Source organism: Podarcis bocagei (genome assembly GCF_964188305.1).
Source record: "Podarcis bocagei genome assembly, chromosome: 10".
In the NCBI taxonomy this organism is placed as follows: domain Eukaryota; kingdom Metazoa; phylum Chordata; class Lepidosauria; order Squamata; family Lacertidae; genus Podarcis; species Podarcis bocagei.
Window position 1 is genome coordinate 51564022 of NC_138135.1, and position 16795 is coordinate 51580816.

Consider the following 16795-nt stretch of genomic DNA (forward strand, 5'->3'; position numbering starts at 1 on the left):
TTTTGGGGGGGGCAAGAGAGTGGGGCCCTAAACTATAGCTTGTTTAGTTTTTAAGTAAATGCGGCACTGATGGCACCCGTTGTTGCAGGGCTTTTCTTTTTTTCCAGCCGGATGGGTGCCAAAGGAGACGTTCGTGGTGAGTTCCTAGCAGATTGGCACCGGCTTGGGCATTGCTAGCTGGCTCCTGTGCTGAGAGAGAGGTGTTTGCGGACTGGGAGACTTCTTGAAATTGCGCGCGTTTCTTTCCTGCAGACGGGTCTTGGTAGAAAGCCTCGAAGGCGGGTAGAAAAGAGGTGGAAGCCAGGAGCGCTTCCTGGAGGTCTTGGCCCCCTGTCCCTCCAACAGCGGGGCTGCTGGCCTCGGCTGCGCGGCGGTGCAGCTCCGTCGGCGAGGCCGGCTGCTTTGCCTCTGCCGTCGAGCATCTCTTCCCGAGCGCCCGCCCTCCGCCTTGTTGTCATCACATGGCAGGGGGCGGGCCCAGGCAGGCGCTGCCGCGACGAGGAGGCAGCGGCGGCGGCGGAAAGTTTGGCGAGGCGTCTGGAGTTGGCTGTGCAGCGGCGGAGCCTCGCCCGCGGGTCTAGCGGGGGCAGGCGGCCATGAAAGGGAGCCACCGGCCCAGCGCCCCCAAAACGGAACACGCTCCGCGCCCCCCGAGCGCGCACGGCCGCCCCGTCGGAAAGCGCGCCGCGCCGACGCGCGCCAAGGGAGCTCCGGCCATGGGCGCCGCGCTGCCGCCGCTGCTCCTGTGCTGCTGCTGCCTGGTCGCCGCCTTCTCCCCCTCCTCGGCGCTGGCCGAAGGGTGCCCGGCGCTGCCGTGCCGCTGCCGGGGGGAACTGCTGGACTGCAGCCGCCTGAAGCTGAGTCGAGTGCCCGAGCCTCTCCCGGACTGGGTCGTGCAGCTGTGAGTAGCGAGAGCGGGCGAGCGGGCTTCGCTCCTGCCGGGCTTGGGGGCGCTAGGGGGCGCTCCGGGCTCCCCGCGTCCCTGGAGCGAATGGCTTTGATTTATTCTTTCGCGTGCTCTTATTCCTGTTCTCATTTGATTTCTGCACCGCTTAATAAGTTTAAAATAGGCTGGAGTGTGGAAGGGACGAACCTTTTGCAGAGTCCCAGCTAGTTCGGTGTTGTCTGCGCGGGCTGACAGCGGCTCGCCAAGATTTTGGGCCCCTTGGAGAACCCAGGACTTAGACTTGAGCGGTGCTTTTTCACCTTATTAGGCCTGTATAGTTTTATCTCGATTCATATATATGTCTTCTCTGTCTGCCAGTAAAGCTTGGTTGTTTGAACCCAGGACCTTGTTTGGTGGGCAAGGCAGATGCTACCACCACATGGGGCAGTGGCATGTTTTGAGTGGCCCTCCTTGTGTTCCCCATCCTCTTAGCAGGCTGATTCCCAGAGGTTAGTGGCTTCCACACACTGTCTGTGCTTTGCACTAGGGGGGGGGGGGAGATGAACCCACCCAAATGGCAGGGCGTCCAAGCGAAGTTCCTGGCTCCACAGCGGGTGAGCTGTCAGGTGACAGGGATGGCTTCAAAGCAGAAGTGGAAAACCAGTGCTTCAACGCCGACCATAGACCACGCTGGCTGGAGCCAATGGGAGTTGGGAGTCCCACCAACATAATGGAGAGCCACCTCTCCTTTGGAGGAATCCCACCCCTCAACGCAATTCCCTCGCTTTGTTTCTCTCTGGGCAACAGGGATGTGGAACTGGGACTGTTGCACTCAATCTCAGCCTGTTGCATTGCCCAGAGGCCAGCTAGAAAGTGAGCAGGTGAGAGATAAGGCCCTGCCCTCTCACTCTCACGCAGCAGGGAGGTATGGGTGCAATCTGCTGGGCCTTCCTAGAGTGAGTGCCTCCAAGCTGCTGCGATACACGTGGGGAGCTCATAGGTGAGCAAAACAGACACCACTGCTTCTCTTGGGCCAGCATGTGGAGTTGGGCCCTGGTGGGGGCAACTCCAACCCACTGTAAGAACTTCAGAGCCAAGGCCTATGTATTCCAGCCTCCTGTTCCCTGCGGTGGTCAATCAGCTCCCTCTGGGAGACCCGTAAGCATGGCAGGAAAGCAATAGCTCTCTTCTGTTGCTGCCGCTGCCTCTGTTCCTGGAGGTAGCGCACGGTTGCCGTAACTAGTAATTTGCTGGTTGCCTTCACAAAGTTGCCTAATGCTCCTTTGAAGGTTGTGGTCCTGAGGGGAGGGCTTGGATGGGTGAAGGAGCAGCCAGAGTGGCATGGAACAGGCCGGCCCCCTCGCCTAGGTGCTCCATCTGGAAGCAGGGCTAGGTTCTGTTCCCACTGCTGTGCAGAGGGAAAGGTGGGGGAGAGAGAGAGGGAAAGTGGCTGCCCCTTGCACCTCCCACTTGCTTTGGTTTCTGCCTCCTCCTCTGAGGAGGAGGTGGTGAAGAGGAACGATTGCTTCAAAGAGGATAGAAGCTCATCTTCTTGAGGCGGGTCCAGACCTCTCATGTTGGCAGGTGCCGGGGCCTTGAGGTGGTAGGGCCTTGCCTAAGGGTACCAGCTCCAGATGTCAGTCTTGACTGGCGCAAGTAATCAACTTGAAACTTCTGAGTGGGGGGTGGGATCTGAGGCAGAGGGATGTGTAAATGTGGTTAGTTGTGTGTCTGTACGGCAAAGTGGATTTCTTCTGTCTAGAATGGACATCATATAGGAGTGTAGTGGGCAGGGTTAATATCCCAGGCCTATTCTGTCTGAAACTCCCATTGTTCTAGGCGCATTTTGCGACAGGGAATTTCATCAGCGTGAGCAGTTTCTGAGCTCTGGGCGCCGTATTGTGCCTAAGATTTCAGATTAAAACTGCAGAGTGGAAGGAAAGGAGGACCTTTTTCTGCTTCCCCGCTTCCAGCTACTCTCTGAAGACTGAAGAAGAGACCCTCTTAAGAATATTATGGGGGTGGGTAGGGGAAGGATGTGAAAAATGAACATAATATTTTAGCTGCAGTTCGTTCATTTTCAGCTTTGTATTCCTGTTATAAAAAAGTGTGCCTAGACATTCCGTTGTTGCGCCCATAACCTAGGTTTAAGGTGCCATGTAGCTCCCAGCTTCCATATTTCAGTTTCTAACACTGATCTGTACCTTTCCTTTGGAAAATGATGCAATTTTGTTCCCCCTTCCATTTCCTCAATGCCGTTATCCTATAATGACACATCAAAAAGTCAAAGAAATGGGTGGCACTTTCATGTGGAAATTTGCATTATTATATCATGTACATATAACTTAATGTATGATGAGCCTAATGCATAATGAAAATTGCTATGTTCACTAGGAAGCATCCAAACATAGTTTCTTTTTACACAAGGAGGATGCTGATCTACAGTTGGCAACATCTTTAGTGCATGTGCAGAAACCATTGCCCTGGGAGTCTCTGTTATTGGGAGAATGATTCAGAAATATGGCTTGGAAACAATACAGGATTCCATAGAGAATTAAAAGCAATACAAATATGTATTGAAATGCCATTGTGTTAATAGGCAGGGGACTCTGACTCTCTGCTAATTAAATGTATATTAAATATGTTGCTTTAAAACAAGGGTTTCTGGCATCCTACATTCCAACTCCACTTTCTCCAAATGTTGGCTATATAAAAAACGTGGATTTTTGAGAACTGCCCTGGCTGATACTTGTTTAAGCAAACATGGGACCCAGTATGGTCCCTGAGCAACATTCCTGCAAGCTGAGAGCAGTTTTAGAAAAGTTGTGGTCTCTTGTGCTTTTGTTCACCTGATGATTTATTGACACAGTAAAGTAGTTGTAACTTGACAAGCATTCATTGATTGTGCTGTGGGTTTCAGTCTCTTATGCCAAGTTACTGATTCCACTGGCTGTTAAATTAACTCATCAACACAAGCATGAGAGATGGACATGATTGAGCTGGTATTTTCTTATCTAGTATCCACAGTGATTCCTCCACAAAGACTTGGAAATTTTCTAAAGTCAGAAAGAAAAACTTTGGAATAGTGTGATTGAGCTTAACCTCTTGTCATTTCAATCACATCTCAATTGGTTTATTAATTTTCTGTTGCACTTCAGAAGCAAGTGCAGATAAGAACTTTAAAGTAAACAGGAAGTCTTTGAATTAGTTCTGGCTAATTCTGTTCAATTGCCTCCTCTGGAGGTCTTCCTTACTGAGAAAAAGTGACTGTTGTATTCATAACACCTGGGTTTGACTCTGTGGAACATTAACAGAACAGTCCCTACTCAAAAGTAAGCTCCATTGAGTTCAATGGCATTTACTCCCAGGTAAGTTGGGAACCACAGAGCCTAGGGCTTGCCAATCAGAAGGTCGGCGGTTCGAATCCCCGCAACGGGGTGAGCTCCTGTTGTTCAGTCCCAGCTCCTGCCCATCTAGCAGTTCGAAAGCATGTCAAAGTGCAAGTAGATAAATAGGTACCGCTCTAGCGGGAAGGTAAACGTCGTTTCCATGTGCTGCTCTGGTTCGCCAGAAGCAGCTCTGGTTCGCCAGAAGCGGCTTAGTCATGCTGGCCACATGACCCAGAAGCTGTCTGCGGACAAACGCTGGCTCCCTCGGCCTATAGAGCGAGACAGCGCCGCAACCCCCGTGTCGTCAGTGACTGGACCTGATGGTCAGGGGTACCTTTACCTTTAAGTTGTGCATATGATTGGAGCCACAAATATTTGAATAATCTAAAGGCCAAGCTGTTATTTGACAAGAAACGTTTGTCACAATTTTTATTTGTAGATTTGATTTTAAACAAACAAACAAAAAAAAATCCCGTAAACTTTTCAACAAAAGTTTATCAAATATGATGGTAGTTTTCCAGGACACTCAGTTAAAGGTGCAATAGTACGAATCTAACAAACGAGTGGAACCACAGGAAATCCTAGCAAGTAATTTATAGAAAAAATGCTAATTAGGAATTAAAACTGATTTTAAAGGGTTGTTTTCTAAGACGGATATTGGGTCAACAGAAATAATAGCAAGATATCTCTATGACAGTTAATTTAGTGGCCACTAAAACAAACAGATCTTTTGTTGTTTCAGTTAGCACAGTGGAAGCTTTCTAATTGGATTTCCCCTGGAGACGTAAATTGTCCATATGTACATTCGCATTCCTTTAAAAGAAGTGTGAAAAATGGGCTCCACTTGTATAAATAAGCACTTGGCCTTTTGTAAGGAACCCTGCTGTGATCACTCATTGGGCAGCTGTGTCACTTGTTCTTAAACTCACAGGGTTACCATCTTTGTAGGTGTCACCAGACCATGTGGTCTGCTAGGTTTTGTGCAAATGTTTCTTTTGTTTGAGTTAAATGCCTTTAGAAGTTCCTGTTCATTACTTGCTTTTCCACCCCCCTTAAAAAGCATGCAGGCAGACATGTGGCCTTCTTCTCTTGCCTCCTGTTGTTCTTATGCAGCAGAACCGAGACTGCTAAAGAACTCTAGGCAGTTAAGGGGCAATAAGGAAACAAAATAGTTTGTTGTTATTAGCATAGATCACTGTTGTCCCAGATAGTTTTGTCTGTGAATAATATGAGGCTGCAAGCATGTTTGCCGAAATATTCGTGATGGGAGTTCATGTTGATTATATAACCAAAACTACTTGCTTCAAAAATCTTAAATCTCTGGCACCCCACCAATATATTTCCCAGGGAAGAGTTCCTACAGATTTCAGAGGATCTTACTTTCCAGAAAGTCTGTAATTCTAAACACATCTACTGGGAGGTAAGTTCCAGTGGGGTTGCTTCTGAGTAAACTGTGCAGAGGAATGTGTTCTCCAGAGTGCTTAGCATTTCAGCCCAAGACTGCATTCCTTTTCACACTTGGGAGCAAACCACATGGAGTTCAGTAGTGTTTACTCCCAAATGTGTAAGGAATGCAGTCTTGGGGTGTGGACTTCAAGAGAGCAATCCTATGCTTGCTTTCTCAGAATGCAGACTTACTTTTGAGCAAACATGTTTAGGATTATGCTGTAAATAGCATGCTAAGAGTGCAACCCCATACATGTCTACTCAGAAGTAAGCTTAGTGTAGTCTACTAGAATTTATTTCAAGGGTGGGGGGATTACAGACTAACTCCAGTAAGATTTTTCATGACCCTAAGCCAGGCACCCCCAAACTCGGCCCTCCAGCTGTTTTGGGACTACAACTCCCATCATCCCTAGCTAACAGGACCGGTGGTCAGGGATGATGGGAATTGTAGTCCCAAAACAGCTGGAGGGCTAAGTTTGGGGATGCCTGCCCTAAGCAGTGCAAACTTTTGAAGTGAATTTTAGGTCCTTCTGTAGAGCAGAGGTGAGGATCCCCCAGATGTTGCTTGAGTATAGCTCAACTGGTGAGAGTGCGGAGCTGAGAATGCTGAGGTTGCAGGTTCGATTCCTGTATGGGACAACTGCAATGTAGAGTGTTGGACTAGATGATCCTCAGGATCACTTTCAACACTACATTCTATGAGTTTGTGAGTAAACCTCTCATTGTCCTTGACCATTGGTTATGCTGGCTGGGGCTGAGAGGAGTCTCAACAACATCTGGAGGGCTAGAAGTGCTTCATCCGTGCTGTAGAGAGATGCTGATTACTTCTCGCTTGACCAGAGCTTTCCCCTATCACATGTGCCCCTTTAGTTCTTCCCACTCAAGGCAACCACCCCATTTCTGAGGAGAGCGTGCTCTTGTGCAGAAGTGTGGCTTGCAGGCATCTGGTTGGCCACTGTGAGAACAGGATTATGGACTAGATGGGCTATCCAGCAGGCTGTTATTGCTATCTTAACACTGGTAACCATCTGAGTGAAAAACCTCCCCCCCCCCTTGACATTCAGATTTCTTGCTGGATGTGATTTTGGGTGGTGGGTTGGAACAAATGATGCAACTGCGAATTCCAGACCTGTTTTTTGAACTGGCTGATGGAGGACCAAAATTGTATTATCTGTACGTGTTGTCTGAGTTGTGGTTACTCTTGTAATTGCAGTTGACATAGCAAAAGTCTCCGAGTGAGGGAAAGTGGCCAATTTTAACACAGTTTTTTACTACAGCCTTTCACTGAAGAGGTATTCACAGACTTAAATAAAACCAAGACTGTTTCAGAGCTAGTGAGTGTTTGTAATAGTTTATCAACAAATTTTCTTTACGGTTTGCCTCTGCTTTCTGGGCAGGAGGCTAGTCGCTCAAGAGAAACACTCTACAGTTTAAGGACTTCGCTTTTGTTAGGTTTAAAGTTTAGCAGCCAGGATGGGAGAGGAAGAGAGACTCTGAACAGTCGCCATACATCTTTGCTGTTTATTCAGTTCTCTTTGGAATTCTAGATTATTTTACCAGGGTTTGTCTAGGAATGTTGAAGCTGTCACTGAGACAGGGGGAAATCTAAAGGATGGTTTCTGCTAATGTTTGTATTACATCTTGGTATTTACATTTTCTAAACCTTCCAGTTCTTACCAGAATTGCCAGAGGAAAAAAGTTTGGATAGTTTTCACAGCTGTTCTTCAGCATTTTCCAGACTAAAATCTGAACATAGCATGCTGATTTATGAGTCACTTTGGATCTGTGTCTTAAAACAGCTACAGCCTGCCTCTTTGTTTTTTAGCTTTCCTTCTTTTTGCTGAATTAGCAGCTATAAAGGCCCCAATGGGAATTGATTAAGAAACTGCTGCTGGATTTGCATTTTAAAATTTTGAATTAAGTTTCAGGCATTACAAGAAAGACCATATTGATTGCCCCTAAATGGCACACATGGAGCTGATCCCTAACATACACATTTATAAAACGTCCGAAGAGCTGTTTCTTCACCACTTCACTTTGTTGAGATTACAGTAGTGCCCCGCAAGACGAACGCCTCGCAAGACAAAAAACTCGCTAGACGAAAGGTTTTTTCGTCCGCGATTTGCCTCGCAAGACGAATTCCCCTATGGGCTTGCTTCGCAAAACGAAGCTTGCCCCGGCGACAGCGGGTCTTCTCTTTTGAAGCAAGGGGCTGCGGGGAGATAGCGATCTCCCTGCAGCCCCTTGCTGCAAAAGACGTCCGGGGGAAGCGGGGAAGCGAAGCGCTTCGCTTCCCCGCTTCCCCCGGACCTCTTCTGAAGCAAGGGGATGGGGGGAGATAGCGATCTCCCTGCAGCCCCTTGCTGCAAAAGACGTCGGATGAAGCGGGGAAGCGAAGCGCTTCGCTTCCCCGCTTCCCCCGGACCTCTTCTGAAGCAAGGGGATGGGGGGAGATAGCGATCTCCCTGCAGCCCCTTGCTGCAAAAGACGTCGGATGAAGCGGGGAAGCGAAGCGCTTCGCTTCCCCGCTTCCCCCGGACCTCTTCTGAAGCAAGGGGATGGGGGGAGATAGCGATCTCCCTGCAGCCCCTTGCTGCAAAAGACGTCGGATGAAGCGGGGAAGCGAAGCGCTTCGCTTCCCCGCTTCCCCCGGACCTCTTCTGAAGCAAGGGGATGGGGGGAGATAGCGATCTCCCTGCAGCCCCTTGCTGCAAAAGACGTCGGATGAAGCGGGGAAGCGAAGCGCTTCGCTTCCCCGCTTCCCCCGGACCTCTTCTGAAGCAAGGGGATGGGGGGAGATAGCGATCTCCCTGCAGCCCCTTGCTGCAAAAGACGTCGGGGGAAGCGGGGAAGCGAAGCGCTTCGCTTCCCCGCTTCCCCCGGACCTCTTCTGAAGCAAGGGGATGGGGGGAGATAGCGATCTCCCTGCAGCCCCTTGCTGCAAAAGACGTCGGATGAAGCGGGGAAGCGAAGCGCTTCGCTTCCCCGCTTCCCCCGGACCTCTTCTGAAGCAAGGGGATGGGGGGAGATAGCGATCTCCCTGCAGCCCCTTGCTGCAAAAGACGTCGGATGAAGCGGGGAAGCGAAGCGCTTCGCTTCCCCGCTTCCCCCGGACCTCTTCTGAAGCAAGGGGATGGGGGGAGATAGCGATCTCCCTGCAGCCCCTTGCTGCAAAAGACGTCGGGGGAAGCGGGGAAGCGAAGCGCTTCGCTTCCCCGCTTCCCCCGGACCTCTTCTGAAGCAAGGGGCTGGGGGGAGATAGCGATCTCCCCCCAGCCCCTTGCTTCAGAAGAGGTCCGGGGGAAGCGGGAAGCGAAGCGCTTCGCTTCCCCGCTTCCCCCTGACGTCTTTTGCAGCTGTTCCGAAGTGGGGCGGGGGGCGGGGTCACCTGCCCCAGCCGCCCCACTTCGGAAAGCTGTTCCAGGAACAGCTCCATAGGAACCTCCATAGGCGCCCGTCACCTCTCCAGCCAGGAGAGCGCGCGCGGGGCTAAACCAGCCCCCCGCGACCCTCTCCCAGCTGGAGAAGTGACGCGCGCCTATGGCAGGAGCCTCCATAGGCGCCCGTCACCTCTCCAGCCGGGAGAGCGCGCGCGGGGCTAAACCAGCCCCCCGCGACCCTCTCCCAGCTGGAGAAGTGACGCGTGACTATGGCAGCAGCCTCTGAAGGATGCACCGAAGCCTGGCGTGGGGGGGGGGGCGGAGAGACCTTCTCCCCGCGCCAGCCTTCGGATGGCTGTCCTGAAGACTTGGGGTGGGAGAAGGGTTTTCCTTCCCACCGCCAACATTCAGAATGCTGTTCTGAATGTTGGCGGTGGGGAGGAAAAACCCTCCTCCCACGCAAGCCCCGGGAACAGAGGGAAAGCGCTGCGCGCCTTCCCCTCTGTTCCCGTACCTGTCCTGAAGGCTTGCGGTGCGGAGAAAAGCCCTTCTCCGCACCGCCAGCCTGGCAAGCGGTTTCCCTAGGAACGCATTAATTGATTTTCAATGCATTCCTATGGGAAACCGTGCTTCGCAAGACGAAAAATTCGCTAGACGACAAAAATTGCGGAACGAATTAATTTCGTCTTGCGGGGCACCACTGTATTTGTGAATCTTATTGCTGATAACAGCATCCTTCATGGTGAGCAATTCCTTGGACAAACACAGGCTTGGAAGACCTTATTTAGTACAGCTTAGTACCATTCTGCAAACCAAGGATTGTTAAAAGTTGAAATCGTGGAATACTTTGGTGCCTTAGGCATATGTTGATTGTCCTGCTTTCTGACTTTCCCTCCTCCTATAAGCTATCACTTAAAAGTGCCTTTGCTTTAACTAACTGAAGTTTATCGATATTTCTGAAACCAGGTTAACTGTGGTTTGCCTTAACCACAGTTTTGGGAAATAAGCAGAGTTCAAATCTTGGTTCTTCTGATCATGACTTGCTACACTAAATCATAGTTTGAAGACTAACCAGATCCCCACATACCAACAAACCATAGTTAGTTGAAACTGGAAGCAAATGCTCTCCTCCTTGCTAATGCAGTAGAGAAGGGAGATGGAAAACATACAACACCCTTCTGTTTATCTGATGTACCTTCCCCCAAAATGTCAATCCCTCCCTCAATCAGACTCAGGTGTCGACACTAGATAAATATTTATTTCTGTTTATTTGTGAACTGAAAAAAATGTTAACTGATGAGTTTAAATTCTGCATTTATACACTAAAGCAGCAAGAATGGCTATCTTTTAGCAGAGGGTTGTTAAAATGTCCTTTAAGTTTATGTTATACACACTTGGTTCTCATAATTTGTCACAGAGAGTGCATTGGGGAATTCTGTTTTGAAAGCAAAACTGCACCAGAAGTTTCGTGTTCAGAAGCTTCTCCCTCAAGAAGGTCTTCCTTTGCAGGAAAAAGCTTCCAAGCCAGCAGTCCACTATGTGTCTTCTATGGTGAGAAGAGTGTGGAAGCTGCACTTTTGAGTTTGTACCAACACCATGGCATTTTAAAATGTGCTCTACTTTCAAAAGTGCACTTGAAATGCCTGAATCCAGCCGCCTTATAAGTTTCAAAGTGCTACTAGTAAGCTTAAACCACTGTAGAGATTTTTCTTTCCATGTACTGTGGTTTAAGGGAAGGGCAAAGAGGGAGGAGGCAATTGGGAGTGGAAAATGTGTTTCCACCACTTTTGTGATTCCAGCTTCTGCTCCTAAATTATAAGGAGGAGGTCTGTTCACATTATTTTTCTACGGGTTTAAGGAATTGTATTTGTTGCTCCTGCCCTTTTGAAAAGACAAATGTACACACTTAAAAACCTATTACATCAGGGGAGAAGCTAATTTCAGAAAGGATTATATCATTATTTTAGCTCCCATCCTGTTTCTAGCAGTTTTTCAGGAATGCTCATCTCTTCAAAAGAGTCATCTTCTCCTTGATGATTCTAGATAGTGTAAAAATTTGCTATAAATAGAAGACCTATTAAAGTGCCGGTAATTGTTTGATTTGAGCTGTTGAGCAATAAAGGCGCGTTGTAATTTTTTTGGGATGGGAGTCATAATTTTCCGAATCAGGTTTAAGAAAACCTTAAGGGCTTTGGAGGGATATTTGCATCTATTCCCCCCCCCCCCTTTAAAGCAGCACAGTGCATGGAAAATCTGTGGATATCGGCAGTGTCAGAAAACACAAATTTAGTCTGAAACATAATGCAAGTTGTTATGCTTATGGTTGCCTTGATGGACTCCAGATGGATGGTGAGCTTGAGCTCTGAGTGAAAGTGTCTGGCTCCAGTTTGGTGATCAGGCACAGCAGTGGTTGTAATTGCAGGATTTTTATAGTTTAAAGGCTCTGCCAGATTTCTCTCCCCCCCTTTCCTCGCCCCAATGTTATAACTACAGCAGAACAAATCCACTCATGTCTGATACTGTCTGGTAGGTCCTAAGGCAAACAAGCATGTTTTAAATAAATTTTCATAGGGTGTCTCACCCCCCCATCCTGCTTTTTTACTTTTTAGGTGAACTGAAGAAAGGCAGGTTGTTGGAAACAGCACTTTTTTGCAGTAGGATTTTGAAAGCTCTTTGTTGAAATAATTGCTGATTCTTGTCTAATGCAGGATGAACAGTAATGTATTAGACTTTTAACAGCCATGACTTCATAGCATTTTGGCTGTGGCTTTGCATAGTTCTTCTAATCCCTGTGAGCCAAGGCCAAATATTCCAGCTGAGGCGCAAAGGCAGGAGAAAGGCCTCTCTCTGTGTTAAAGTGAGCTTAATTCAGATCACCGTTTCAGTCTTGTTGAATTAGTTGGCCTACATCTCTTCAGTTCCGTCAAGGGTGCCCTGGAAGGACTTATGCCTCCATCCATTATGGCTGATGCACATGAGGAAGCGGGCTTAGGATGCTGCAGGATAGACACATCTGTGGCAGATGGGGCTGTTTCGTTCAGCTTTGCATTCGAAATGTCGATGCCTTGAGGCCGGAGTGTTTATCCAGGCCTGTTTTCCACTACTCACATATGGCTCGCATTAACATTTTTATGTGTGAGAATTAATGGTGCAAAGACATGTGAACACAGGAGAGGAGAGGTTTCCGTACCACCCAGCCGTCAATATACCTAGACTTTGCAAATTTAGACTTACCAGGTGAAAGCCATAAATTGAGCAACAGCTTTATGTTGGATTTGCCAGATGTTGCTAGACTGTAACAACAGTCTTTGGCCCCCTAGACTTCTATGGTTGAGGGGGGGAGTTTGGCTCATATACTGAATAGGAGATGTAGAACTGTGGCGATATTTTATTGGCAATTAATTGAACCAACTTAAGCGGATGCAAAAGTATCTTCCTGTGGGCCTTCAACACTCCCCAGTCAGCCAGCCAGGATGGCCAGTGCTTGTGGATGATGGGACTTGTAGCCCTGAAACTTTGGGCAAGTCGCCAGTTCCTCCCCCCTGGATCAGATGGTGGAGAATGAAAAGGCACTGGTAAGGGATGATGGGAGTTGCAGTCCAACAGCATAGGGAGAGCCACAAGTTCCTCACACCTGCCTTAGAAGAACAACAACAACATGGTTATCTGTAGATGGAGGGGAGAGGCACAACAAAACCAGTGTGCATTTTATGTGTTATATTTCAATATATGATCCAGTTTCCTTCTGTGCAAGCTACTTGCTTGTTCTCTTTGAAATGTACCTGATATTGGTGAAAGTTGATGCAAGAGCTTTTCTTCTTCTTTTATCCTTGTAGAGATCTGAGCCACAATAAATTGTCTTCAATCAAGCCTAGTTCCTTGAGTCGCCTTGGTAAACTACGAGAAATGTAAGTGGCTGCATGTTCTTCTGTTTGACTATAATATGCATGGTGTAAGATACATTCCTTTAAATGATTTTAAGTGGTGGTATTCATAGTGATGCATGGGCACAAAATTATACAATGTGAAATGAAGCTATAACTTAGTGGGTATCTATGTAAGTCAGTGTTGCTATAGGTTGTCCCCACTTCCCTTTGGGGGAGGGGCTACTTTAAGTTAGTGCGATGGGTTAAAATGGTCAAGGGAAAATCAGAAAATACCAATTGGCTCTTGTTTCTGTGTCAGCTGACTTGTGTTTTTGTTTTTTTTTAATGTTGGCAGAAAACTAAACAGTAATGAATTTGAAGCCATACCAAATTTGGGACCTGTTTCAGCAAACATCACTCTCCTGACTCTGTAAGTCGATTTAAAAAATATTTTTATTCATATTTGAGAACAGTGGCCTTATTGACACATAATGTTTAACCATGATTTAACACTATGCAGACAAGATAGAATGAGCTCGAGTGAATGAAACCTTGAATATGCACACTTCCCTCTCCTTTCTGGACCACTAGGAGAAGCACTTCAGTACAGCTTAATTTCACTTTCTAGGATTCATAACAAGTGAAACTCAGTACTGCAGAAGTCCTTCTAGTTGCGTGGGAGGAGAGGGGAGGGTTGGGTGTGCTTGGGCTCATTCTGATTTGTGCATGTAGAGCTAAACTATGGTTTAGCACTGTGTTCAAGCCAGGCCTACACTTGTATAGTCTGTGACTGGGAGTCAACATTCTGACTTTGTGCAAGTTAGCTTCCTATGCTGCTTCCTATGCTGCTTTCGTAGAGCGGCTTCTTCCAAAAATATGTAATAGATAGAGATTATGGGAAACATGCAGACTTCAGTCCAACAGAACATATGGATCTGCATACATGGAGCACTTCTTTTTTTAAAAAAAGGCTGAACTCCCACCAGTTGAATTGAGTGTTTGAACAGAGCACCTCTTTGTCAAGACTTTTACCTTTTTCTAATGATCCATATTTTTGTTTTGAAAATTCTAGGTCTGTATATTTAGCTAGAAGTTAAGAAAAGCAGAATTGAACATCCAGTTCTGAATATTGATCACAATAATTTCCCTTTTCTCAAGAATTTGGCAACTTTCCAACTCATAACCTTTTGCTCCTGTGAAATGGGATGTTTGTAAGAACTTCTCAGTCTAAGTTTTCTGATCCTTAGTCAGTAAAAAATGTTGTTCTCTGTGTGATTTGGAAGTGCCATTCGATTGCTTCACGGTTGTCTCGTTTTTTTCTAACAGTGAAAATCTGCACTTAAGTACAAGTTGCACGGTGTCTGTTGGTAGAGGACGCGAAAGGGTTAAAATAATATGGTAAATTTTGGGAAGCCGTTCAGTTAATGAAAGTGATCAGTATTCAATTGCTTACATCTGGTGACTTATTATCCTGCTGTTTTTACTCTGAGCCTAGGTCAGCTAAGTCAGCTGGTTGCAGCCGCTGTGTCTGCTCTGCTCCTATTTGAGAAAGAGCTGAATGACATTTGATATTGGTGTGGCTTTCTTATAGATTAAGCTGGGTGGAGGAGAGAACTGAAAAGGAAAGGCAGATGGTTTATGGGGGGAAAGAAGAAGAAGTGGAGAGCTGGCCCATAAAATTAACAGCAGCCTATTACTATAGAATTCCATAGGTGAAATATCAACTTGAGGCGTAAAAGTTGGGTTTCTAAGGTCTCCACCCCTACCGTTCAGCCTGAGCTGTTGTGCAAGTTAATCAGGATTTTTAAGATCAATTCACTCGTTTATTTTTGACTATGTTAAGGTCCTCATGTAGTGTCTTTACCTTACCATTTTCATGCACAGAATCTTTTTTTTTAAAAAAAAAAAAGCTCCCTTGTGAATGAACGACTTACAAATTGCCATACCATGAAATCTTATCACATGGGCTCTGAAGAACAAGGCTAGATCTTCTATATTCCTGAAAGAGCATCTCCCAACCCCATTGTTCAGCCTGGACACTGAGGTCCAAGGGCTTTCTGGCAGTTCCCCTCATTGTGAGAAGTGAGGTTACAGGGAACCAGGCAGAGAGCGTTCTCAGTAGTGGCGCCTGCCCTGTGGAACGCCCTCCCATCAGACTTCAAGGAGATAAATGACTATACAACTTTTAGAAGACATCTGAAGACAGCTCTGTATATGGAAGTTTTTAATGTTTGACGTTTTGATTTGTTGGAAGCCATCAGAGTGGCTGGGGCAACACAGTCAGATGGGTGGTCGGCGATTCGAATCTCTGCGACGGGGTGAGCTCCTGTTGCTCGGTCCCTGCTCCTGCCAGCTTAGCAGTTCAAAAGCACGTCAAAGTGCAAGTAGATAAATAGGTATCGCTCCGGCGGGAAGGTAAATGGCGTTTCCATGCGCTGCTCTGGTTCGCCAGAAGCGGCTTACTCATGCTGGCCACATGACCCAGAAGCTGTATGCCGGCTTCCTCGGCCAATAAAGCGAGATGAGAGCCGCAACCCCAGAGTCGGTCACAACTGGACCTAATGGTCAGGGGTCCCTTTACCTTTAGTAGTAGTATTAGTATTATTATTCATCTCTGCTAGTGGAAGCTGCTCCATTAGTGCAACTGGGACATTGACCCACCAACCTCAATCTGCCCTTAGCAACGCCTCAAATATTTGCCTCATTATTTATGACCAATCCAGTGAATAGCATTGCCTATTGCCTTCCTTCCCAGAGTTGTCCTTGCAACAGAACACCACAAGGAGGAAGATGAGGGACAAAACTTGAATTGCTTGGTTCTGCCTTTCATTTGTTCTGGCTCCATCCATTGTTGGTTTCCCTGTTTTCCACCCTACCATGTCTCAATCAGCACCAGCCACCACGGCTTTCTGTTGTGTCCTCTACTTTTTACATTCCAAGGAACTGTAACTGCAGCTCAGGAAAACCTAAAAATATTCCTCTGCAGCTGTGAAAAGACTTCAAAAGTCAAGCCTCACAATCTTGAACTTGTGAGTTTATGTTAGTTTGGCCAGCCGGCCAAATATAAAGATCTTTATTTGATTTTGGTTGTGTGTATGGTGTTTCTTTTCCTTATAAAATAAAAGTACACATTTCTTTTAAGGTGCTTCCTGAAAAGATGTGGAATTGTTATGCGGCACAGTTGCGCTGCTTGAGAAGAGGTGTCTTGTTACCATTGTCCTTTGAAACTCACACAGTGCCTCTAAATGGCCTCCGAAGGCTTCTGATTATGCTCAGCAGAACTCGGCTGAGGTTACAAGTGTATGTACCATCCACCTCCTGACCTCTGCAGAGAATGACTGGAATTAGAAATAGTAGCAATTTATTATGGCTGCTTTGACATGAAAGCCACCTTTAGGTCAGCACAGCATGGGCCCAACTTTGGGATGAGCACAAAATAAAATAAAGGCAAAGGACAGGGATCAGGTGGCAGTTGAGTATGTAATCAGGGATGTTCACTCTACATTCTTCAAGCTAACTGTTCCCCGCCACACACAGGCACACAAAACTCCCTGCAAAGCAGAATCAACCCTGTGGCCTGCTAGGATGAAGCTGATTCTCTCAGAGCTCGCAGCTTGGAATGTGCAAGAATGGCTGAGGCTGTGATCCTGTACCTGCTTACCTGGGAGTAAGAATTGTTGTAATCGACGGTGCTTACTATTGAGTAGACATGTATGGGATTGTACCGTGAAATTCCTGCCACCACAGAACTTAAATTTTCCATACCCAAGTTGGTATCTAGCAAGTTGGAAGTGATTTTGAGGTTGTGCACTTTGGAAGAGACATCTT

General features: G+C 47.1%; 1 protein-coding gene across 1 annotated transcript in view; it reads left to right on the forward strand.

Moving 5' to 3' along the window:
• Nucleotides 1-516: 516 nt before the first annotated feature.
• LRIG3 (leucine rich repeats and immunoglobulin like domains 3) overlaps nucleotides 517-16795 on the forward strand; it is a 60825-nt gene continuing 44546 nt past the window's right edge. Inside the window, exons 1-3 of the mRNA XM_081211488.1 lie at nucleotides 517-901; nucleotides 12938-13009; nucleotides 13323-13397. Of these exons, the coding sequence (XP_081067614.1) occupies nucleotides 597-901; nucleotides 12938-13009; nucleotides 13323-13397 (452 nt within the window). The 5' untranslated portion in view covers nucleotides 517-596. The remainder of the gene's footprint in view (nucleotides 902-12937; nucleotides 13010-13322; nucleotides 13398-16795) is intronic.